Source organism: Aythya marila (genome assembly GCF_965140915.1).
Source record: "Aythya marila genome assembly, chromosome: 7".
NCBI classification, from domain to species: domain Eukaryota; kingdom Metazoa; phylum Chordata; class Aves; order Anseriformes; family Anatidae; genus Aythya; species Aythya marila.
The window spans coordinates 23,801,397-23,829,363 of NC_139048.1; the positions used below are offsets into that span (position 1 = coordinate 23,801,397).

Consider the following 27,967-nt stretch of genomic DNA (forward strand, 5'->3'; position numbering starts at 1 on the left):
TTTGTACTTCCTGTCTTGCAAATAATGAGTTTCAACACACTAGAAAGAATACGGTATTTAATAATAATCTCTTCCTATGTTCATAGTATCAAGCCATAACAAGGCATAAAGCCCATGAAAAGGCATTAGAAAAAGGAGGACCCTCTAGATGATATTGAAAACTTAATAGTCAAATTACCATGACACTATATGATACTACTTCATATTTTCTAGAAAACACATATAATATATAATTATCTTTTGTACAGAGATCAAACATTTTAGAAATATTTAATTTTTGTAACTAGGCTTACAAAGAAACAAGCAGCAGCTGGGAGTAGCATTTTTTGTATAAACCACTGTGACAAAGGCAGACTGTTTGCAAATAAGGCTGAAAGGCTTATTGTCAAAGGCTTGAGTGGGGAAGAAGTCTATTTAAAGTAGAAAAAATCAGGAACATGCATAACAATGGGACATTCCAAAACAGCCTAAAAAAGAGCTCTGAAAAGCGATCTGAGCTAAACAGACAAAAACACTGGACAATGGTAGGAGTACAGCTGGCAGGTTGGAGTAACTTTATTTCTGGGTGCTTATAGTATCCTGCTCTCAAGTTTTGAGTTTGGAAGTATCAGTTCATTGCCTGTTTGTAAATGAAATCCATTATGCCTACAGTGTTTATCCCCCATAACACCATTAACACAGAATCAGTCAGCCAAAACAACTCTACATATTAGAGGCAAATTATACTAATGTGCATATCTCCCCAGTGGGGTATCTTCAGACCACATGAAGACTGGGGGGTTACTGGCAATATCCACTAATACTAGCTGAACTGAAAGAAGGGAGAAAGGGGAATTCCCAGTCTTGAATAATTAGTTTTAAAGCTGTGAAAGAGATGAGGTGCTGTCTTTGAGTTAATGTTTTACACTCTAAAATATTTAATAGCATGGACTGCACAACCGTCTGCAGCAAACTGCATTTTGAAACTCTGCAGGTAATTCAGAAGTTTCATGATTACTCTTCAAATAAGCTACAAAACCGATGTCTAGGGATAAAGTGTAAGCCTAAAACTGATGAAACAAGTCTACCCCAAATACGTTATTCACGACACCCTGCACTTAGCAAATGGATGATGAATCAACTGAATAATTCCCAGAGGAAAAGTCCAAAGAGCACTTCATTCTGGTACTGGAATTAATGACGTGCCAAAGTGCGCCTGTAATCATGTATGCATCCATAAGCTGATGACACAGTAATCCTCACAGCAATAACCTTGTTGCAGTGAAACTGTTGTCAGACTGAAAATAGCCTGAATTAGTCAATAAGTATCTTACTATGAATCCACACTAGATCAAAATCCACACTAGATCCTGCACCTGGGGCGCAATAACCCCAAGCAGAGCTACAGGCTGGGAGAGGAATGGTTGGAGAGCTGCCAGGCAGAGAAGGACCTGGGAGTGATGGTGGATAGTCAGCTGAATATGAGCCAGCAGTGTGCTCAGGTGGCCAAGAAGGCCAACGGCATCCTGGCTTGTATCAGAAACAGTGTGACCAGCAGGGCTAGGGAGGTGATCGTCCCCCTGTACTCAGCTCTGGTGAGGCCGCACCTCGAGTACTGTGTTCAGTTTTGGGCCCCTCGCTACAAGAAGGACATCGAGGTGCTTGAGCGGGTGCAGAGAAGGGCGACAAAGCTGGTGAGGGGCCTGGAGAACAAGTCCTACGAGGAGCGGCTGAGGGAGCTGGGCTTGTTCAGCCTGGAGAAGAGGAGGCTCAGGGGCGACCTTATCGCTCTTTATAAGTATATTAAAGGAGGCTGTAGAGAGGTGGGGGCTGGCCTGTTCTCCCACGTGCCTGGTGACAGGACGAGGGGGAATGGGCTTAAGTTGCGCCAGGGGAGTTTTAGGTTAGATGTTAGGAAGAACTTCTTTACTGAAAGGGTTGTGAGGCACTGGAACAGGCTGCCCAGGGAAGTGGTGGAGTCACCATCCCTGGAAGTCTTCAAAAGACGTTTAGATGTAGAGCTTAGAGATATGGTTTAGTGGGGACTGCTAGCGTTAGGTCAGAGGTTGGACTCGATGATCTTGAGGTCTCTTCCAACCTAGAAAATTCTGTGATTCTGTGAAAATTAAGCAAAGTTAAATAGAAGAGATTTTGATGAGTCTCACTCAAGAGTACTTATCAACAACAGGTCCATAAAGAATAGCCTGGCTTTGAAAACTAATAACATGCTAATAACAAAACTAATAACTAGTAACACAATGACCCATGCTATACTCTCTCACTGTTTCTACCCCAAATTTGACTCATTTACTACTAAGATGACATTATCTCTTTCAGGCTCACCAACTCACCAGGAACAGAAATTTATGACATTTGTTTATGAATCAAAACTACAAACGAAAATTCTGTAATAAAAACACTAACAAAAATTCCTGTTTTCAAAAGCTGTGTGAGCTACTCATACAATTGTGTACATATCTCTTTCCTAAGTAATATTTGGGAAGGTTTTATGTATGTGGGAAAGATTTCTTTTAAAATGAAATAATTATAAAACTGCTTTACATTTAAATGATATTAATAGTAATTTAAATAGGGTAGATTTCTTATGTATTACAGTAAATTCCATTCTAACTTTGCACATTTAATTGGAACCTGACTTGTAAAGTTAATTGAGCAAGCTGCTGAATAGAACACTCAAGAAGTAATTGCCATTTTGTCTCTATCATGTCACTCACCTTTTACTTGGGAAAAGTTTTTTATATAGGAATTTTCTCATGGGATCTGATTGGAATAGGATAGAATCCTACACACTGCAATTTATAAAAGGAAAAAAAAAGTTTCAAAAGATTTAGTTTACCTAAAAAATCACTCTAACTAGAAGAAAAATACACACAAAATCAAAGGTCTCTTCTGTTTACATATCTTCAGCTTCTAAATGCATACTAAGGTATGCTTCTGACCTGCAGTTTCTCTGAGCTGCAATGCCTAAGATAAAGCTATGAGATGCATAGATTTTTAGACCAGAAAAGACTATTATGATTGTCAAACCAGATTCTTCTAATATAACACAAAGTATTTCAGTCAATAGTTTCTGCCTCTAGTCCAATAATTTCAGTTGTAGATATAATGAATGACTCAAATAAGCATCCAAGTGTTCCACAGGATTGTTTTCTTACTGTGCAAATATCTGTTTAGCTACATTTGTCACTACTAACAATGAACAAGCAATTTTCAAAGAACACTGAAAAATTAAAATGTGTGTAACTTATTTTATTCCTTTTACCACATAGTTTTCTAGCTAACATAGGAGGTTACTGGAAATAAAAGAAGCAATTATATTTCAGAATTAAAATTAATTTGCACAATGCATATATTTATTAGAGCAGATGACTACCAAAAGTTAACTGGTAAATTATATGATTACATTAAGCTAACAGAAAATTAGATATTTCTAGTAACAAGGGAGAAACATGTACGAACCTATGTTTTTGGAAGTATCTACAAGTTCAGAGTTGTCAACTTGGGATATGCAAAAACAAGCAAAACAAAACACAATACCAACCTGACTTCTAGAGATGCCTACCTCCTTTAAAACCTATGCACTGAATTTGGATATGAGAAAGTGACACACCCAAATCTCCTGGACCAATTTTGAAAGGTGACTAAGAGTATCACGCCAAAAAAATGAAATCAGCCTCAAATATTACAAAAGCCAATGAGCTGTGCAAGAGGAAACAACATATGCTGTTGAAATAATGGGATAGATACAGAATACAACAGGAATATTTTGATTCATGTTTCTGCATACTTGCTCACTTCCGTGAGGTTCAAATATTCTGCAGCAATTGTTTTCTGTGTCTTTAGTAAGCTCAGTAAGATGAATGCTTTAGATCAGAATAGTGGTATGACAATAAACTAAGTGACAGTAGAAATAAAATGAGAGCAGATAATTATTTACTTGATGAAGTTTACAAAGAAAAAAAAAAAGACTTAAAACTTTATTTGACTTCATAGTCTTAAAACTTGCTCAAATATGGTATTTTCCTGTCAGTCAGACAGTTCTGCAGTCTTGACTGAATTGATGCTTTCCGTTGGATAACAATACAGCAGTGATTAGAAATTGCTATAGGTTATAAAACCCCAAAAGGAAATTTACAACTGTAAGTCTGTAATGAAGAAGAGGAGAAAACAACTGAACTATTATTTGTCCTTAATGAGATTGTACAAAACAGAAACAGTAACTTGATTATTTTCTCATTCAACATAAGAGGTCAATCTAGTGTAACAGAATCAAGTAATATATTATTTCTTATCAATGAAATACATAATACCTTTCTTATTGTCATATATTGCTTTTTCTGTCAGTTGCATATCCAGATGTACTGGCATAAGAATCCAGAGAGCTTTTGCATACCATTTCTATTATTTGCAAACCATTCACTCATTTATCAGAATCTTATCTTCAGTGAATCATTTCACTACTCATCAAACCTATGAATGGCTACTGCTACCCTGTATATGACTGAGACCATATGTTTTACAGAAGACTGAATAAACAATAAATCCTTATTTAGGAAATCACTTCAAACCTTTTCTGAGACAAAAAATAAAAAAATAAAAACAGAGGGGTAATTTTTAGGATGCAAAATAATCCTGTTCTGAATGGTTTCACACAGTGTAGCAGAACAACCTGAAATTCCACTCAAAGATAAGAAAGCATAGGAGTAAGAGAATCTGCAACAGAGCCCCAATATTTTGATACATATCCCTGTTTCTGTTATGCAAGTGTACAAGCAGAGAAAACAGGCCACAGCATGAAAAAATCAATAACCTATGAACCAGGGCAGCGAAACTGCAAGTTAAGAATCTATACAGGTTGTATAATTCCTTTAAAGTAGTGCTGCATCAAAAAAAAAAAAAAAAACTATTAATAAATATCTCTGCTACACATTTCTTTAACTTATATATCCACTTACTAACATGTCAGCTGTTTAAAAAAAAAAAAAAAAGCAAAAACAAAACTAACAAATAAACAAAACAAGAATTTCTCAATAAACATACCATCACAGAACTTTACTTTCCAGCCTTCAGTAAAGACTGAATTATTTGATTCTAGCTGAAAACCAAACCCCTTTGAGGAGGTGTTGGAGATATGGGCACATTGCATCATGTGAGATTGGGAAGGATTTTTTCCTAAAAAGCAACTGAAATCCTATAGTGTTGTTTTAAATATGAAACAAACAAAGAAACAAACAAAACAAAATAAAACAAAAAAAATCACAGCATTAACACCAAAGACAGAATCACAAACTACAGTTCTGAAGAAAATGTTTAAAGTTGGAGTTGGACCTTACCCCAGTAGGAGCCGACCCTATAAAAAGACACCAAGGAGTTTCGAAAAGTATGTTGTTCTTCCTTTTCAGGGCTATTATGTCCAGCTTTAACACGATATCCATTCTGGAACAATTCTCCAAGAGACTTTTTACGCCTTCTAGTACTTTTATAAGTTTCTGTACGTGTGCCCCCAGAAGGGTTGTGGTAGACTAAAATCTTGCTGGGAATCATGACTATGTATCTTCTGCTTCAAAAGCGCTGCACGTAAGAAGTATTGTGGTCCAGTCTTCAGTCACAGCATCCACTAATAATGAAGTTATTTTTATATCTATATCCTTTTTTTTTTTTCTTTTTTCTTTTCTCCTAATTAAGTATCAAAATAGAGAGACAGCTCAAAGATCTTTCTTAACAGAACTTCTCTTTGAAAGCAGATTTATTTAACTGGACAGAGGATAATGCAAAGTTTACCTTTACATGTTGTTATTGAAAGCCAATTCTGGATAACCTAACCTATTTCTGTTAGCGTGAAACAAATAGAATTAATGCAAATACAAAACTCAGCCTCACAAAACACACCAAGAGTATCACCGAGAGGGTGGACAAAACAAATCAGAGAAGCAGGCAGGCAGGCAGTACAGATGCTCCTCTGATCCGTGATGTACTAGAGCTTAAAACCCATCTTCTATCCGGATATTACCACATAAGCTTCTTTCAGCTACACCAGAGAGCCACACCCATCAATCCAAAACCTACAAATATGATGCTGTTCACTTGGAATGAACAGGTACTCTCATAAAGAATATAATTGTTGTAGATCATGTACATAAATAATACATGTATGTTGTTTTCTTTGGCAACTTTAAACATGTATCTTCTGGTGAAAGTTATTATGTAGAAAGCAAAAATCATGTTATCAGCCAACTCTTACAGGATTTTTCCCAGATGAAATACATACAATACAACCACCCTTTATCTAATCCCAACTATATTACTTAAAAAAAATAATAAAAATTAGCCATCAAGAACACAAAGAACATTAGGTCTCTCAAGCAGACTTGTTCTGTGAATATTCACAAAATAGGATTTTTGTTCAGGATTTTTGTACTATCTCAATAATAAAAAATAAATATAAATTAATAAATAAATAAATAAAATGTAAAGGTGAGATCATACCTCCCGTGGTATATGATGTGCTTTTCTAGTCAACTTCCTGACTTTGAGCATAACATGCACATTTCATTTTGAAAAGTTATCTTCATTTCAAGGAATATGTTTATCATTCCTATCTTTTGCCACAAAAGAGCCACAAAGATGTGTATGCCAAAAATATATCAATGCCATCTGTATTACAATGAAATGCAGACACAAAAATAGACTGCACCATGTGCTTATAGGATCTCAAAAGGATATACAGGATCTCAAAGCATTTTAGAAATGTTATTGAAGTGTGACAATGCCAAATAGAGAAACAGGAAGCACAGTACACATGAATTTCCAATTTCAAGTATTATGCAGAGACTGAATAAAAAGCAAATCACTTCAGTGACTCCTTTACACTGTAATGCTTACACTATGTTCTTACAAACAGCCTGGTCAGGTTCCCACTGGTCACAAAAAAAAAAAAAAAAAAAAAAAAAAGCTCCACTGAGTCCAGTGTACATCTGTACATATAGTGTACATCTGTACAAATGCATGCAGACATATATAAAAATATCTTTGAGTATTTGAATTATTGGAAAGATTTTAACAAGGTAGCACTTATCTGTGTTACTAATCACATCCTGTACTGCTCAAATTGAAAGAACTTCCTACTTACTTTTTACTACATAAGCCATACTACTTTTCTTTCTTTTTATATTTCACCTTGAATTATAATCTTGTTATTATTCAATTTTAAAGCTATCATTAGTATACTTTGTAGTTAGTACAGCAATTTTTTGGGTGTAGAATCCATTAGTCTTGTGAGCCCAGAATATCTCTAAAGCAAATCAGTGTTCCAGTAATAAATTGGAATAGCCAAGCTTTTTGTTTACATAACCTATATTTTGGCTTCAGCAATCTGACAGTATTTCTTTAACTCTTTCAGCTCTCTGGCATAGGGGATGATAGATTTTTATTGATTTTCCCCCTTTTTGTTTCAGTGCACTGCCAAATCTGTTACATATATCAAAATATAAAAATAAAAAATAAAATAAAACCTGGAAATACATCTGAAATAAACCTGATTCACAAGTTAAAAATATTAATCTAGACTTCAGCAGCAGGAGGATGACAACATTAGTCCTGAGGACTAATCAGTGTCATAGACAGATGTTTCTATTAATTTCCACAAAGTTTCAATTACTATTTACCATGCAGTGATGTTTTTTACTTTCATGTCCAGTGCAGAGGCTTCTTCTAGGGCAGTTTTAACATTCTGTTCTACAATCTGATCTGATTATGCAAGATAGCTTATTGTTTTCAGTAAGAGTAAGGTTCTCTACCATCGATTTCATCTAATGTAAACAGGCAGTAAGTGTTTGACCAAAACCTGAAGTTTTGTCCTGACCAATTTTTTAGAACAGTAGATGTGACTGTAATACGAATTCAGCAGGTCAGGTGGCCTTTTTTCTCTCCAGATTCAGCAGCAAGCAATTTATTGTAAGGTGTTAAAGATTACTGTACAGATCAGTCACAAGATACCAGTTTCAGCGCTGAACCAATTTTGCAACATCATTTCAGCAATACAAATTAATCTTCAGGACTGCATAGAAGAGTTTTCTCAATGTCAATCTTAGCTGTTAAATTTGTATTCAGAGTGACCCCACATATGTTATCTAGACCTCATCTTTACATCCAAATGGCACAGGGTTAAAACAAACAAACAAAAACGGTTCTTCAATATCTGACCATTTCAAAAAAAAATAAAATCATGTGATTCCCAACTCTAATATAAATAGGATAAAGGGCAGTTCTCAAATGTCATGAAACTTTCACAATAAAAAAGAAAAATAACATGCAGGAAGATAAGGCCATATTTTTGTTGCTTTTATTTTAAAAAATTCTTCAAAGAAAACAAAGGCAAGTGAAACTAAAATTGTAATGTTTGTGCCAACTCTTTGTAAACCCTTCAGCAGAAAATTTATTTAAAAAGTTATTAGTATCTCATTGCACATTTGTGTTTGTTTTTCCTTACAATTGTATAATCCTTTCTAGATAATGAAGTCTGTACTCAGAAAGGATGTAATAGATGCCTTTTTTACTTCTTTTATTTTGGAGAATATATTAATTGGACAGTTTAAATAATGATGCTACTAAAATCAACGTGACCCTTGAAATCAGAAGTTACACTTCAGTGAGCTGAACTTGCAGACAGGTGGCACTGAAGGTTTGAAATTTTGGGGTTGTGTTTTGAAGTGTCCATTACAACTCAGAATAAAGTAATTTCACTTCCTGAAGAAATTACAAGTTAGCATCTTGTTTAATTTTCTCTGGCATACATCAGGAACAAATTGCACTAAAATCAACAATATTATATTCTGAGAGGCTGTAAACATGGGGCAGGACAGAATGATAAGAACAAATGCAAAGGAAGGACAAAAGCCAGATCTAAAGCCTGACTCATGCTGCAGGACTTTTCATTTATTTATTTATTTTAACAAAGACAAGCAATTCTGTCTGTCTTTGCTCCTGTGAGTCACAAGGCCATAACTGTCAAAGAACCAATGAGCATACTATGAAATAAGACTTGAATAGGTTTCAAATATCTCAGTTCTAATCAATTTGTATGAAACATTATTTAACCTTTGAATTGCACATAAATGAAATATTTAAAGAATAGACTTGAGCATATATATATGTATTAATTATGAAAAACAGGTTATGAAAATGATACTCCACAAAATTGTATGTGATTTTGATGCAAGTGTGGAAAGAAAGTTCAATTTCTGACAGATGTGTGCCAAACACTTCATAAAATATTTATGCCTGTCAAAAATTCTTTCAGTAATTAAAAAGACTAACATCAATTAGTCTTGATGCTGCAGAATTATCAACACTAAGAACAGATAGTGAAAACGTATATGTTCTGTCAGAGAAGATTAGAAAGTTTACAGAAAAGCGTGTGTCTTTCATTTTTTCCTAGAAGACAGCCTTCCTCCAAATACACACATTTGATCTTTTCTACTGATTGTAACATATTTCTTACAAGATCCATCCTCCATGCAATTGTATACCATTTGCTTTAGATATATTTCTACAGTAAGTTTGAGTATGAGTGACTCTAAAAGCTATCTTGGTTCATTTTTATTTCCTAGGTGTGTCTGTTTTTACAGTGCTGTACATTTGTACATTTTACAGTGCAGTACAGTAAAGACATTTTGCCCATAACAGGAAGGAAAGTGAAGCCAGGCAGAAGAATCCAAATTCAGTGTTAATATAAAATTTTATAGAAAATAAAATATGGAATCACAGTATTTTACTTACAAATTATCCCATCTCATTTAACTTATACTTGTAATATCTTCTGTGTAGAGACTCGGATTTTCTTTGACTAACACATTATAATGATATATATTGCCTGCTAACTAACCACTATAAACTTTTTTCTTGAATTAGAATTGCCCTAACCCTATATCCAGCTATTACTAAATGTTTCATTAACTATGCTTTAACAGTTCAAATAATATCAAGTTAATTGTACATAAATTATATATTAAAATATACAAAATGTATATATATTATGCAAATTTTATTAAGAACAATAAATTATCTCAATTTGTTTTATTTCTTCTATAATTAATCATTTAAGTGCCTAATTAAAAAGTGAACTTTTAAATAATATACCTACTACTTACAGCAGCCTTTATGTAACATCACATTGATGAGAATCCCTATTAGATTTAGAATTGCAATTATAGCTATGGAAGTTGTATGTTAAATAGGAAAGGGTCACAAATGTTCAATTAGGGAAAAAATAAATATGAAAGTTGCAAAAAAGAAAGAGAGAATACCTACTCAAATCATATTAGTATTCTGCATTAATCCCATTATGATTATTTCCTCTTGTGTCACAAGGCTGAAACAGCATTACATCGTTAGCTTTATTGACTGACTTGGTGTTCCTTAGAGAAAAGCACCCCAGAACAGAATTAAGTAAAAATGAGCAAACTGATATAACGTGAAAACATTCACTCTGATATCAACAAAATGTCAATGCCATACTTCATCAGTAACATTACAGCTGGCTAACTGTTAAAAAACAGAACAAAAATAAAAACAAACAACAAAACCCTTTCTGCTAGGTTATGGAGGTATGCATCCCCCATCCCCAAAGTCTATCATCACCTGAAATCATAATGCATCTTCAAGTACATGATACGTTGAATGACCAAAAGGCAGCACTGTAGATAAATGAGAATGCCATTAAATGCTGGATGCACCGTGATTAGAAAGGTAGTGCAGCATAAACGTATCTCCACAAAAAAACTCAGAGATACAGTTTTGTTGGAAAATGTTCTACATTGTAAAGGGTTGAAGAAAGGAAAACATAACCAGCAATTAGGATTGAAAATTTACACTGAGCAGCTGAGTAACTGAAGTGATAATGGACAAATAACCACTGGTTGTTTGGATATATTTCAAAAACCTTATACTGCAGTAGACTAAACCATTTTTGCCCTGTCATTTTTTCTTCTGAGAGACTACAACATTTTCCTGTTGTTTAGGTAGACTATCATCTGCAGATATCCTAACCTGAAAAAAAAATCTTGCTATCAATCTTGGCATTTAAAACACTGAACGGACAATTCTTTTCAGCTAAATTCTGTAGTGATTCTACAATATTATTATTGTTTATAAAAACAGCACTCCTTATAGGACAATGCTGAGCAAAATGCTGTGTACTAGATCTCATCCTGTGCTGCATGCTACCATCTCTCTTACTGTATAGAGCCTGATTTAAAAAAAAAAAAAAATATATATATATATATATATATAAGGGAAATATTAGAGAAATATTAGGGAAATTAGGGTTTAGGGGAAAAAAAGGTTTACATATGGGAAATTTTACATATCTAGAAAAGCAGAGTTTCCCAAGTTTAAGAGTTGCAGTTCTGTATGTTTTATTGATTGGTTGTTTTTGTGGGTTTTATTATTTTTTATTTATTTTATTAATATAGATGCTGTTCTGGTTTTGATCCTTATATGCCATAGTTTTACTTACAACACTAAAAGTGCTGATGAAATCAAATAGACTGTTTTTCCAATATTTCTGCTTCTGATCTGAAGTAGCAGCAAGGAAGATTTCATATGAGAGCCTATCTCTGGCAAATGTCTGTGTAATCTTGAAGGCAAGACAAGCTTAGATAGTTTGAACATAAATACTGAGAAAATTTGAATTCTTTGCCCTTGTATTCCTTTATAAAGGAATCAGAAAAGATTGGTAGATAGATTTAGTGCAGAATGTTTCCTGTGTAACAAAAGCTTATGTAACATTTGCAAACACACTATACTGATTCGTTCAAAAAGAATTAAAAACTAAATGCCTGAAAGAAAAAGCAAAAAAAAAAAAAAGTATTCAAAAGTTTAGTAATAGCTCATTTAACACTGTTCTAAATTAAAAACTCCTCTGAACAGAAAAAAAATGGGAAACAGAAAGATGCTAAAGCATGCACACAAAGAGCAAGCAAACACTGCCCTCTGAGCCGTGTTAGCTTTGTTGGTAATGACTTTTAAGCAATCCATCAGGTACACCACTGCAGTACAAGCTGTCACAGAGAAGATAATAATTTCATTGATGCTTTTGCGAAGTGGAGGAATGTTCTTTCATTCATGGATTTCATTTCCTCTGATGTGTATTTATTTTTGTTATTTACAATTTGAGATAGCATGATACAAAACACTGCTGAAGGTGATACCAAGGTTAATGAATTCTGAATATCTGGGGATTGACTGTGAATCAAGAATAAGCCCTGTATAATGTAAGCATGGACATTATAAATAAAGAAGTACTAGAGAAGGTTAGGAGTTCAAAAATTGATGTGAAGCAAGCGGCAACTCATGAAAGATACTGTTTTCTTGACTTGGCTCAATATTGTATGAAGTTTTTCCAGATGTTAAAATAACATAACATAACATAACATCCTGCAGTTCAAATCCTCGGAAGATGCCTTAGATACTTTAGCCAGAAGAACACTTATCACTATATCCCAAAACTTCCTTCTCTTCATTTGACCTGACTTTTTATGGCATCACAGTACTGATACAAAAATTGCATAGTGAAAAAAGGAACAGATAGAGGAATGTAGCATTGTTACAAATCTATCCAAGTGTTAATCTGAAACATTACAAAAGCATGAAGGTCAGAATTCTGCTGAAGCAGAGAAGGTCAACAAATATTTCTCCCTGTCCCAATGGGATATTTGCCTATCAGGCAACTGTCAAACTGTGCAACTAAATACACAGCTAAGTTTCTCCTTTTGTACTTTATAATAACAGTGATATATAATAAATCTTAATCCAATCCTCCCTTGACTTTTCTTTTATTCACATATATATTACAACTAAACAATCCAAAACAGTCTCCTGAACTGTTCCCACTTTGACCAGGCCTTGCTGATAAAAACATGGTGAGGGGAGGGCTGTTCAGAGACAGAACATTAACAGATAATGACAATATACAATTCAGGTATATCAGAAAATATAAAGTCTAGCTCTTTTTTTCATTATTATTTTATTTTTAATATGTAGTACAGATGGAGAAAGAAAAGTGTTTACAAGCTATGTTAACTAAGAGTTAAAGACTTTATTGCATATTGCTAATAAAAGAAATATTATTGCAGCATTATGTTAGTAGGGGGCTGGTAGACATTTCAAAAGTAATATAAGCAAGGCAGAAGTTTGTACCATACATGATTTATTTAGAAAAAAAACAATCATGTAATTACAGCAATACTCGCCCTCCTAAAATAACTGTGGAGAATGCTAAATACATCTGTTAGGCAAAACATATATAAGTCATTATGTTTGGATACTTCACATTCAGTCATTTTAAAATTTCACTCTGGGTACTACTTAACATTGGTTTTCAGTGAGTGTGGCATTGTCTATTGTAGTTCCAGAAATATGTAAGAAAGTTAATATTATTTTCACATATTGAAAAGAAGCAACCACAGACCACAGTTAATCAAATCTCATAAAAAAAAATCTATTAAAAAGTAACTAGGAGGTTACAATAAAGAATTATGTATGCATTTTAGAAAAAAGATCTTATTACTGCAGCTTTTCCATCCAATTTCATATTTGAGAGGTAAAATTATAAATCCTAATGTGGTTTACTTAGCATTGCTACAGCATCCATTAAACAGACCAAGAACCAGTAAGTCTTTAAATGAATCTGGCATACCTTCCATGACGGTCTTGTCAGGGATGGGTTCTTAACTCTAAATTATTTTATACTTCTATTAATATTCTGGAGGGAAAATAAAATCCATACTAATAAAGTTAACAGATGATGTTAGGGGATGATAATGTAGTAAGCTAGTAAATAGCTAGGATGATAATGTGAAGAACAAGCAGCTCCTGGTATCATATCTAAAGCAACAAACTATGTGTTTTTAATTGGTAACTCTAAACTTATGACTGAATTTTTCTCCACTAAAGATACTTTCTGTCTCAAACAAGTTCTTCATTTGAGAAGGAGACAGGAGAAGAGATGCTAAAGGTCAAAGTAGCCCATCCCTTCAACCAGGTACACTAGAAGCACTAAACTTTAAAGCAATAAACTAGGTTTCAGCTATCATATCAACTTATGACAGCTATTCAACACTCACAGAGTGAGACCAGCTTGGAACTGCCACTTATTCACACTGGAAAAACTGAAGTTCCCCCTATGTATGGTCCCTCCAGTCAGAGTGGACTAGAAACCAGAATGAATTTAGGGTCAATTTTCTATTTAGTGTTTCTTTAGTGTTTTAGCTTCTGTGTCTTTTGGTTAACTTTTTTTGAATTCTCATCAGTGGAATAGAGAGAGGGTGAAGTGTTTCTGTCAGTTTGCTTGCAACAATACTCATTAGAATTAGTTCTGGATGTCATCACAAATACCTATTTGTCATAAGTTTACATTTTAATATTTATTTACCAACTCAACGTCTGTTATGAAATATCACTCTATCTGGTACCCTGACAAAGCACGCATACTCTGTGAAATCTGAACTGATTCAAGTTCAGTTTTGATTAGAAGAAAGCAAAATGTTGTCTTCGATATAATACATATGTGACACAGTCTTTTCAATGACTTTTCAATGACAGTCTTTTCAATTGCCAAATGACCAAACAGGTAGAATATTAAGGATGACTGTCATGAAAAATCCTTACAGCTGTTTGAAGTCTTTTGAAGTCAACAAAATATGTTACTGCACATAAAACTAGTGCACTTGCACATAAACAAAAAATACATTTTTTCCTACATTTTTTCCTCTGTTATGTATAACTTCTAATGCAAGTAAAACAGCATAATAGGTTTTAACTAGCTTTGTAAAAAAAAACCTGCTATGAAAGACATAAATATTCTGTAATTTGGATGCATATTTGAAGTTCTTACCAATAGATGGCAGAAATGCATAATACTTAAACAAAATCACTGAAAAAAATGACTGCAAATTAAATGTGCTAAAACAAGGATACTTTTGAGAACTGCAAGTGCATTAAAACACAGGAAATTATTACAATGTTTGGTCCTTATAATTCATCTACCTCACTATTCAGTTATTAGAATACTTCTTTGTGTCACTATAACTAAGTGTGTCAATATAACTATATACTGCTCTACGTTCCATACTATTTTCCAAAAGGCATTAAGTCTTCTGTGAATTCAATTTCAGACTGAGCTGTTCTGTAGAGGTTACATAAAAAAAGACTACAGGGTACCAAAATAAATGTTGTTTTCCAGGTCAGTTTTCCCTACGTAGACTTTTAACTAAGGCTTCATCTTGAAGCACACTTGCTGGATAGCCAGGAGGCATTTGCACTGTTTAAACCTTGTAAAAGAGGTTTTTTTCTCATCATTTATCTCTTGTTTTTTCTCATCATTTATCTCTTTCCATTAACCACAGAGGGAAATTAATTCCATTCTCTGACTCATAAAAATAGCTGAATGTCTACCAGAGACATTGGAAACAATCTTCTGAGACCAGGAATTGATACTGAAAAACAAGTCAGAACAAAATTACTTGTGACTTCTGTAAGAGTACCTGGACAGGATTTGAGCAAGGACTTGGGAGGGGAGGGAAGCCCTCTTTTGCTAAGTACACTTGCCATACACACAGAGAGATTCATTCTCTATGCTGTGGATATATATACACTTGTGTCTACTGTCTGTCTTCTTTTTCCCACTGTAAATCTGGACTATTATTCCAAAAAAAATAGCACACCTCAGCAGCAAACTAGACTGCCTGGGGGATATCAGTAGAGAAAGATGATGAAAAAATCCTTTTGATAGTAGAATCTATTTGGAATCTAACAGCAGAACAGATGAAGCACTGAAAGCATATAGTCAGGAAAAGGAAATGGATCTTTTTCTTGTGTGATTCAATGATTCAGTATGGAAAACTATCATATATCTATGTTATTATGAAGGCTTTATTTAAATCACTGTAGTTCCACAGTCAATTGATCCTCATTCACATGTTCTTGTAAACATGAAGCCAAGATGATTTTACATACCTAATCAATTGATCCTCATTCACATGTTCTTGTAAACATGAAGCCAAGATGATTTTACATACCTAATCTTCCTCTATCAATATCACCCTGTCAAGGCAATTCATTGCTTTGTTCCTTGCCTTATTCCTTATTACAATCTGCTCATAATTTTAATACTTTATTTTTAAAAATCATGCAAGTGCATGAAAAAAGGCATTTCAGTCATCTGAAGTGCCTTTGCTATCACAGAAGATGGAGTTTTAAGTGGAGTGTAGAGTGTTTGTAAATCATTGCTGAATAAGGCTGGAAGATATTCACGTGTTGCAGGGCTCTCCAGCTTACTAGAATGCAAGCTATCAAAGAAAAAAAGATCCGATCCAAAACTTAACTGTAATACTCAGATCATAATGACGTTGTGTTAAAAAATGAGTTTTGCCATGGCATCATTTCTGCCATTGGAAATTTTTTTGTTTTCCTCCAACAGCATTTTTAGCCTACCTTCACTTAGACTGTAAAGAAAGCATATAGTAATTCACTGAAATTTGGTTGAATGTAACTGTGAAAGTGACTTGTAAAATCTTTAGAGCCAGAAGCTCCATCCTTTGCATAACCATTCTTCCCTTGGGAAGATTCTCTCTGCTCCACAGAAGCCTGCGCTTGAAGTAGAGAATTGTCCTTTTATCACTATCAACATATTTCTTATACTGTGTGGTGCAAGAAGTGTTTATGATTTTATGAAGCATAACTTTAGTTTACATGTAAGTATCTGCACAAATGCTACTGTTTGCAAAACAGTTGGAAAAACGTCAAGGGGATCTAGATGCAAATGAACTTCATCAGAAAACACAGTGATGTTTTTAACTGTACAGTTTTAAGTCTCAGCACAGTGGATTTAACTCCACTGACTATTGCAGTATACCACTGAATTGTTTACAGATTTATTTCCTCCATTTATCTACTTATCTCCTATTCTTTCAATAATATAGCATGCAGACCATTCCATGTGCCAGCTGTAGTCTGCTCATATGTTCTCTTTGCTTGTGCTACCCTTGGACAGCTAAGAAAAATGATACACTAGAAATCTTTTCTAAAAGGATTTATCAAATGTAAAAATGTGTTATTTTTGTCGGTTTTAAGTGCTGTTGTGCCTTCAGCTTTATATTAGACAGTAAACACCCTACCATTCACAGGAACAGTTTGATGGTAAAGCATAATTTGATCCTTCTTAAATTCTGAATTTTGTTTGCATACTGGAATCTAGCTTGAGGATTAGGTCTGAAACATCATTCCTTATGAATACTGATTGAAAAATTGAAAAAATGAGATACACAAATACATTTCATGAACAACTGAACCCCAGAGAGAATCAGGAAAAGGGGAAAGCTTCACATACTGAGTTAAATAAGAGTTTAATGGTGGCATTTCTGAACTAGTATAGGAGTAGGAAGAGAACCAACTGGCTTTCCACTACCATATACTAAAAAAGTATTTATTCAGATGACACATCCTCTACTACATGTCTTTCTATGGGCATTTAGTGTTCTGAAGACCAAGTTTAATTTTGACTTAGGACAGCGCACTAAAAAAAAAAATATAAAAAAATTAAAGTATGTGTTCATATTTACTTTATTATCAGTTAGCTAAACCCCAATGGTTCTTGTTAAATCAGGAATTCAAGACACATTCTGATAACTTTAGTTGTTTAATACTTAGACAATTCATCACAGCTGACTAAAATGAATTAGTAGTAAATAAGCTGGAAAGACCCTGGTGTGCTATACATTCCAGATAAATTTATCATATTTGGGCTCCAGAATGATTTTGAAATGTAGGGCATAGAAAGAAACCCTGCTTCATAAGTAACTGATTCCTAAAATATGCAAAGAATTGCTGGGATAGAGTGAATTTTGAACCTGTTAGATGGTCTTTGTGTTGCCTAACATTAAGCACTCCGTATTTACTAGCCTCACTAGAAGGCTAAACTCCCTGTAATTCCTATACCCATGGCAATACTTGGAGCAGAAAATTGAACTTACATGTTTTGAACCATTCTCTGGATAAGCATTTTTCCCTCAATTACAAAAATACATAAAAGAAAAAGGAAAAGCAGGCACCTAACCTGAAACTAAGTATTACACTCAAAACACCCTCTTTTCCTTTCAACCACAATTCCTGTCCTTCCATATTTCCATGAGTATGTCCCAATGTCCCAAGCATTTGGCTTCAGCAGGGTAAATTTAGCTGTCTCTTTAAAAAGTGTAAAAGAACAGACAGTCTTACTTAATACACTTCTGTGTATTTGATTAAAAACTCATCACAGCATCACAAAATAATAACTTTCTGGTCTAAATTACATTTGTCACAGACCCCAATAATTCACATTTTTTTTAAACTAGTAAAATATTTTAGTAAGGATGATTTTCCCTTAAGCAAAAACTGCTCTGGAATAGAATAGACACAGTGAAAGGAGGAAGTGCAAAGATCAAACACTGTAAATATGTCACTCCTAATCCAGCTACATATAATAATAATAATAATAATAAATAATAATAATAATAAATAATAATAATAATAATAATAATAATGTCTCAGCAGGTGATAAATGTCTTAAAAGGATTGAGTCAAAAAACAGGTGAAGTGGGACTACAAACAAGATATCCAGGAAAAGTGACACTGGTGCAATTAAGAAAAAAACAAAATTCTTTCAAACCTACAAATAAATATAAGTACAACACTTAACTCTGCCTGTAAAATGACATAGATCATGAAAAGTTTCTCCTTGATAGTTTTTAAAGTGTTCAAGGTCTCTCATTATTTTTATTGGTACTGTCAGATTGTCATGTAACCATGAGTCTGTCAGTTGTGCAATCACAAATGCTGTTCATCTCAAATAATTACCTCTTCGCCTCATTTCCTTTTTTTTTTTTTTTTTTTTTTGTGCATTTTTTGTGCATGCACTATTTTCTCATTTCATATTCATTTTCTAATTTCTAATTTCTAGTCTTTACTCTTAGATCACCTTCATCTCCAATTATTTAAATCTGAAAATTCTGGGAAACCAATATGGCAGATTCAAGTACAAAAACATATCCTATTCACATACCACAAACAATCTAGGATTGAGTGACAGCTAGTGAAATCAGCATTTTTCTTTTAAGGGTAACTTCATTTGTTATTAACATAACTTATTCTGAATTTTATTTTCTATCATATAATATGGAACTGTATCACATTTTCTTCTTCAAAAAGCGTTAGTTTTACACACACAGTAGAAGAACATGATGAAGACACTAATTATATGAGGATTTGTAATCATATTTCCTGGCTGTATTACTGCTTTCTTCTTTGGTGTATTATTAAAAACTAATGTATAGTGTGAACCCAAACATAGTTATAAAATCTATTACACTCCTTTCATAAAACATTGAATCATAGATCTTTTTTTTTTATCTTTACATTTCTGTATAAAATTGGAAATATTATACTTCTATAAAAGGTAGTCTGTTTTATTTTCCTTTCTGAGTGAAACATTCCAGTTGACCACTCCCTTTGGTTTTCAGGGACAATGAGTGCTTGTATTTGTAGAAAATTGAACCGAAAAATGTTAAGGTTCCCTATGTTGTCCCCAAATAAAAACTTCCAATTTTGACCCTAATTTTCCATAACTAGAAAGGAATATGGACTTGGTACAAGAAACTTAACATGTGAATTATGTGTGTTCTTTTTTAATTGATTTTTTTCTTCTCTGTTTCTTTTTGCAATCCTTTTTATGTGTGGCATATTTTTTTCTAATGAATTCGTAGTGGTCTTTCCTATACAAAGGTTAAAATTGGTAATGTCTACCCAAATGTATTGCTTCAGTTGATTTAAAATTTAGCTATATTGGTGTAAAATGTGAAGAGAACTTGTTGATTTCATTGTTGAAAATGACTAATGACAATAGAGCTAAGTAAATAATGGTCTGGATCAGATTGTAAACTGTAACAATTACACTAAAATCCCCTGTTTTGTAAAAACAGCCTGATATAAGTATTCTCAAGCTGGACCTCAACACAAGTTGCAGTATGAGATTATATTAGTCATTTGAGAAAAAAAATGAACTTAATAAGTGCTTTTTCTAACATAACCCCCCTGTCTGCTGAAATAGCAAATTGACTGCAAGAATAATTTTGGTACTGTTCTTCTGCTTCCATGATGCCACAAGATGAAGGTATGTATCATCTATCAAAATATGGCAAACTGTTTCTATAGCAGCTTTATTTTTATAACAGCTATTAAAAGGAAAAACTATTTTACTCACCAAGCCAACTTCTGTTTAAATATACTGACACAAACACTGGAGGGACCGTGAAGAAATCTACGACTGAGTTAACTTCTAGCCAAAACCATAGCTTGTCATTGGCTGCTATGAACTGAAAAAAAAAAAAAAAAAAGAGGGGAAGAGAGAGAAGAATCAGGTTATACTCATGGTGATTGCAAATGGGTGCAATATTTTCCATTCCAAAATATTAGATTCCGAAGTTAGTGTAGAAGTAACTGATGTTTTTAGGTCAGCGCAGACAAGACAAATGGCGTCACTTTTTGGCAAGTCTGTATTGTGCATTGCTTCATAACTACATTGAGATTAAAGTGAAGTTTCTTCTTCTAACTAAAGAAGCAGAACGTTTATTTGATGGGATGCAAGATCTGTGGTAAAGAACTGTTTCCTCCACATTTATTAACAATGTATCAGTAATATAAGAAAAGTGTAGGTAGGTATAAAACATTTGAAATTATATCACCTTTGCTCTAGCACTCCAAACATGTAGTCCCATCATGTATTTGCTGTTCACATATTTCCAAATATATGATAGCTTACAAAGATCCAATAATCATCCTATAGAGAGAGCTAATTACCAGGCTGAACCCTACAAGGAATAATTCAGGATAGCAACCAGACTTCAGTCCTGTGAACTGTGCTGTGGAAGAGGTCCTTTGTCCCTGCTTACTATGAAATCAGTCTAAGGAATCTAGGAAACTCAGATGTCAGACATCATAGTTTGAACTTGCTTATTTATGCTTGCTTGCTTAAACAAGGTTCAACAACTAATTCATTCAAGTAATGATTAAAACAAGCTTTTTATAAATACTATATATAAATATAAATACAAAATATTAGCACATGATGGAGATATCTAATGGAGCAGTATTACTCAGACAAAACATAAAACTCGATCTAACATATTTTAAATTTTAAAACAATTATATATTACATATGTATATTTATACATAAATATATATTTATATATAAATATATATTGATATATTAATTAATAATATTATATATAATTCACAACAATCATAATATTAATTAATAATATATATTTAAATATATATTTATATTTAAATATTACATATTTTAAAACAATTTTCTGAGTTAGAGACAACATCCGTTCACTTTCTTTCAAAGCCTGTACTGGTATTCCATCTGATTAGCTTTCCCCTTTTCTGCAATTACATTAAAACTTTAACAGTAAATGTTTATGGTGCATAACAACTTTGTTAGATCTGCTGATGTCAATAATGTTAAAGTCATACTTAGAAGGGAAACAGACAATAGAACAGAACTTGTCTCGGAGAAAAGTCAAAAATTAAAATGTAATGACATTCAGTTAATCAAACTTTCAGCATGAAAACTGAGCAAAAAATATCCAGTTTCATCAAAATCTTTGATTTCCCCTCTGTTGAATTTAAAAGTAGTCAGAATATTTGGAACTCAAAGTTTTTCAAGATCTCAGATTGATATTTTCTTAATTCACAACATGTATTTGGATCAGCATTTTATCTTTCCATAGCGCTTTTCCATAAAGGCCACTCACATTCACAGTGTGCAAGTATTAACATCAGTATATTCTCTCCTATTGTGCTCTGTTGTGCTATTACAATATGTAATTTTAACTATCTTAGTAAGAACATCACCAACACAAACTTTAAAAATTATCTGGATACTTCTAAATACAGGGTTCATGGAAGTTCATATGTATCATGCACTGAATCTACTGTGTCAAAAAGTCAACCTATACTGAAGGTCTCGTGGACATGTACAAAAGCTCCTGAGACACTGAATAATTACAGTTTATTATATATGTTTATATGCAGCTTAGAATACATATATAGTAGTCTAAATACTGAAGGAATTTATCTGTTAAATTAAAGGACAGACACTGCACCTAGTCTGGGTAATGAAATAACCTAGATGTGCAACAGACTTACTCACTGAAGCACCAGAAAAAGTTGGTTAAGTTGGTCTGAAGAGAAATAGGGGGAGCTAAACTGCCACTGTGATAAAGAAAAATGAGCTCCTGTGATTTGGAAGAAAAATGGGCAAAGGAAAAACATGAGACAATGTCTGTATGAAATTTAAAGGCCAATGAGGCAAGCTTTCTGCTCTTATAAAGTTTCCATCATAGTTCTGCTATGTTTTATGCCTTGTTTCTCCCTATTTTCCAGTTATCAACCACCAGTTAACCTCAAAGAGTATCTCCATGTCCTGAAGCCATAGAAGGAAGGAAAGAAGGAAAGGAAAAAGGAAACATGGAAACACTTGAATTGCTGAAACCGCATTAGTGGATTTTCAGAAAGTGAAAAGGATACTTTAATGATATATTTTTCAGCACATTGACTGGTATTTTACAATTCTGCAAAGTATTCATTAGCAGTTTGGGAAAATGGATGTTCATAAAACTGATTATAGCAGCTGTATCAGCTGTTATCTCAACTCCAAATGCCAAAGACAGATTGAATACAGCACAAGAATAATTCAAGTATTCACACTCACTGAGAACACTGAAACTACTTTTGACTTTACTGACCAGCACCAACCTATAATACTTTTCACTTTCTGTCATACTACAATATACTGAAACAGTTTAAGCTTATAAGCTATTGGTTTCCTTAGTTATCCTATACATTTATCCTTACTTCTTAAATATTCTTAACCAAAAGCTTTGCTCATACATTTTAAAGCTTGGCTTAATTTTGTTCAGTCATTGTAAAGTCAGTCTGTTTTCAAAGAGTTTCCTACCTAATATTTATATTCCCTCTCTGATGCATATTATCAAAGACACACTACTTACACGCAAGCCGAAGTAGAGTAGGAAGAACACATTGAAAGCCATGTCGATCTGTAATGTGAAATCTTTGTAGAAATTCTGGCAGGACTCTATTGGGCTATTTGAAAAAAAAAAAAAAAAATCAAAGTAAATTGTCGTTATATGAGTTTCTAATCTGGTGAGAATTTTATGCATTTCATTTAAAAACTTGATCAAATCTCAATTTTTCCAGTTGTTTACAAGATACAAGCAAGCATTTCAAATGAATTATTTCATTCATTCAGTTAGTTTCTTAATATTTACCTGTTCAGGTAATATCTGAAAATTAACATGCAGATAAATTTAATAAAAGACAAGCAGGAAAATAACCCAGGATTCCTTAACCCCACATTAACCCTTAAAGAACTGACTTCTTTCTATAGGAACATACCCAGTACTCTTTAGGAACAAACATAACAAGCACACAGCTACAGTGAAATATTACATGTTTTAATTTAATTTTTATTGTACCCTAAAACCTTAAAAAAAAAAAAAAAGTTGCTTAGAAATACATTACCCATTAGCAATCTGAGGCACTTATTTTTGTAGAATCCCTTGCTTACAGTAAGATTTGGGTTTGTTTTGTTTTGTTTGTTTGTTTTGCTACTTATGTACTTGATGACAGTACTATGAGCTGAGTAGAAAAGCAGCATAGCCCACTGGTAAAATTAAACAACAAAATAAATAGAGAAATTTGAAGCAGTACTCTAAGGGTTAATTTCTGCATGCAGGTTAATTAAATACCTTCCTGTGTGTCAGGCAGCCATTGCAAATTCTAGCTTACTATATTATGCTTTATTTAATAGTGGGACAAGTCCAAAGCATACTCTATACAAACTGGTACTTTATAAACATACTTTAATCTAAGGAAGGAGATAACTTCCATGAGTGTGATTAGTGATTTATTTGTGAGTTTTGTAGAACAGGTTGGTGAAGCCACAGAACAGTGTTGAATTCAGACTGAAGTGAAAGTCATGTCCCAATATATGCTGATGTATATACTACGTATATACAATGTCCCACTATATATACATATATATACACATATATTGCAAATGATCATGTATTCACAATGACTAATAGAGTATAAAACTAAAATGTAGATCATTTGGAACCTTTGAAAACATTCTTTCAGGAAAGAAGAAATTCCAGGCTTCCCAGGTCAAATAGATCACTGAATGTGACTGTAATACCAGTTCATATAGCTGCAGCTCTTCAAATATAATGCTAGACTGCTCAACAAGCAAGATTCTATGCATTATGAATGTCTGTTACCTAATTTAAGGCATAAAGGAAATTACCCGGGCTACCAGGTCATTACACATGCAGCCAAATTTTCCATTCCTCGTATACATCACAGATCAAAACAAGTTAAATACAGCATGCCCTCTCTTGTCTTTAGATGCATGAATGCACACAGTAAAATTCTTCTTGATGTACAATAGCTTTATATTTTAAGAAACTTCAGTGATACAGGAAATTACATTAAAATGTTGAAAAAGTTATTTATAAAGACATTGAAGTTATGAGACATTTCTGTTACAGATCAAATAAAACTGATTTAGAAAAGCAGGCAGAAGTTAAGAGAAGCCAAATGTTAACATATAGGACAGAAAATAGCATTTTGTACTTCAAAAATACAGGTTTAGCTACAAAAAGAGTGAATATAATTTGAGAATCCAACATCCTCATTTTCTGTATGGCATTACTGAGAGGAAAGCATTTTGTTAAAATAAGGTCACTATCATCCTATGCACCCTATCAACAGAAACCACAGAAAATGCCACAGAACCAGAATGAAAAATCTTGTACCAACCCAGAGGCTGAGACCCCTGATTTCAGGTTAAGTTTCTGTAAAAACTGCAGGCATTCACTGAAGCTGATAAAATTGTACAAATATAACTGGGATAAAGATAGCTTCATTATCTTCCTCTCCACAGTGATTTGGTACTTGTCGTAAAAGTTAGATAAGGTCAGCTAAGGTTGCAGCTAACTGCTCTCCCTTTGTGCTATTGTCCTTAACAAAAAACTGCAAGATCTGAAAAATAATCTAATACACTGTCGTCTTCTTTGCAAAATACTTAGCAGCAAATCATAATCCTGATTTGGGACTGCTGTTTATCAGTAGCCCTTTGTAAGCTAGTCTTACTGCTAGTTCTCGCTCTGTAAAACATCCTTCATTTCAGATATGATCCCTCTTTTTCAATTTCTAAATTATCCATCTACAAAACAAACACAAATCTAGCACCAAGGTTAGATTACCTAAACTAGGTTAAATTATCCTAGGTTAATTTAGGTTGGATATTAGGAGAAATTTATTTACTGAAAGAGCTGTGCAGTATTGGAACAGGCTGCCCAGAGAAGTGTTTGATCCGCCATCCCTGGAGGTCTTTAAGAAATCTGTAGATGTAGAATTTAGTAGCATGGTTTAGTGATGGACTTCAGTACTAGGCTAAAGGTTGGACTAGATGATCTTAGAGGTCTTTGCCAACCTGAAAAATTCTATGATTCTGTGGTCCTCTTTATTTTAAATGAAGATTATGTCAGAAAGGCATGTCACTAAGGCTAAATAAATGATTATTCATACACAGGACATATAAGATTTTGTACTGCAAGTTATATTTTGGTGATATTACTCAGTTTGGATTTTTCAGTTTCATCTGTAGCTTGCATATGGACTGAGAGAAAAGAAAAAAGACCAAAAAAAAAAAAAAAAAAAGAATGAAAGAAAAAAAGACCACTAAGCTTTATCATTGCAGCATTCAGCCTGCTGCAGAAAGGAAGCCATTTTGAAACTTCCCTTTGCACCAAGTTTTCTCAAACCATAAGTGCTATAATTCTTATGCTCACAGGCAATATATTGCTAGGATCTCCAGGGCAAAGAATGTGTTTCCTATTCTGCACTAAAATTAGATGTCTTTTCCTATGGGATTTCACCCTTTTAGGCCATCAAAGGTATTGCCTTTGAAAGAGACGACTTCTTGTCTTTTCCAAAGTCATAGTGCCGATTTTATTTCATTTAGTATAAGGATATCCTGTTGATAATCTATGACGCACTATGATATCCCTTTACCCTGCCATCTCTGTATGTAATAAACTATATCCCACAAGGGATGCCTGATTTGAGGCTTTATTCATCTCAATGTTTATATCAAATTATTTGCTGCAACCCTATGCTCCATGCTACCATTCAATATAAATTGCATATAGAGATATAAAAGTGGGCTTAATTTGCCTAATCTGCAGTAAAGACAGAGCCTTAATTATTTGCCATATATATATGTCATATATATGTCATATATATGTCATATATATGGGTTATCCTCTGTTAATTTTCTTCCTTCCTCTTATGCTCTTTCAACACCACTACTCATTTCAGTTTCACATTACCTTTATTTACTTGTTCTGTTTATTATTACTGCATTTTTACAGCAACAGTAGCACTCACAAAGTCCAGTTATAGAGGCATTATAAGCATAAATTCATTCACTGAGGAGTAAGAAAGTTAACTTTACACAGATGGAGCTAAATGTTGACAAGAAGTAAAGATGACGAGGCTTTGAGCTGCAGTTAAAAATGGGCTGTGTATCAATAAGACATGACATATCAACGCGTGTCACACTGCAACCATTGTCACTATGCCATTAAGACAGAAGCAAAGGGAAGGAATTCTATGTTCATTCAGACTTTACACCAGTTTTGACACCATAGTGACATCTACCTGGATGATTTTACATGAAAATTTCTCCACTGCAATGGAAAACGTTGTGCCTACCCAATTCAGTACTTGAAGTAGCTACTCAATATGTAATTTCCACCTCTGTATTTTTTTGGTGAAAAAAATATTCTGGTTTTGACACATGATGTCCATCTATTCCTAATGTGTTTTTTTTTTTACAAGGCCTGCAACCCTAGCATAAATGCCAGTTTTTAATCTGGGTGCAAGTAGTTACACACTGAAATAAAAGAGGTTAATTCTAGGTCAGATTATTCTGGTTACAAATTAGCAAGCATTCTGAAGAAAAAAAAAGTGTTTTGCAACGACGCATAGTCCATAAAGGAAAATAAGTGCTGTAACTAGGAAATTACTGATGTTAATATTGCACCACGGCTTCTATAAATTTGGAACTTTAAGAAGTTATTGAAAATCTAGAAATTAAGAGAATTGAGAGAAAATGTCCTAATTTAAGATCTTAATTTTTGGAATCAAATTTGTCTTCTGAATAATGGTGGAGGAAAAGTTAAGTCCATTATTGAAATTAGATAAGCTAAAATATAATGAATAATGTTAATTAAATGAAATGTAAAATTGAAAAATTTGGAACTAAAAGAAAAAAAGTCATTACAACCTCAGCATACCAGAGAAAGAAATAAAATTATCTGATACTAAGAAAAAATAAATTTCAAATTCAGTTGCACAGTAGACCATTATATGAAAATATGGTACAATGTTAATTTTCTATCAGAAGGAATGTCCATTGACAGTGAATTTTAAGATCAAGGGATGGTTTTGTGAGGAAATATCAGTAGATATGGCTAAAATATAACTAACACAAACAAATAAATGAGAGAAACCACTCAACATTTAGAATCTCTTTAGTATCATATATTTTAAAGACATTCCACTCACTTGCCATTTTCAAATTTAAATTGAATGCAATTAATACTTATTAATTGGATATATAAATTATTTGTTCATAATTTTGTCTGAAATCACCTTTTTTTCTCAATTATTTTCCCTGAAAGCTCCCCTATAATTCCACATTCCTTCAAATTTATTTATAGAAAAAACCCAATGCTACAAGATTTAGAGTTTAAAAAAATAATTTTAAAAAAAAAGTCAC

At 33.3% G+C, this 27,967-nt stretch overlaps 1 protein-coding gene across 1 annotated transcript in view; it reads right to left on the reverse strand.

Annotated features, from left to right (window-relative positions):
- Positions 1-27,967, reverse strand: part of KCNMA1 (potassium calcium-activated channel subfamily M alpha 1) — a 464,321-nt gene that overhangs the window by 159,618 nt on the left and 276,736 nt on the right. The window contains exons 4-5 of the mRNA XM_082764953.1: positions 23,109-23,202; positions 20,294-20,405 (exon numbers count right to left, since the gene is read on the reverse strand). Coding sequence (XP_082621079.1) covers positions 20,294-20,405; positions 23,109-23,202 — 206 coding nt within the window. The remainder of the gene's footprint in view (positions 1-20,293; positions 20,406-23,108; positions 23,203-27,967) is intronic.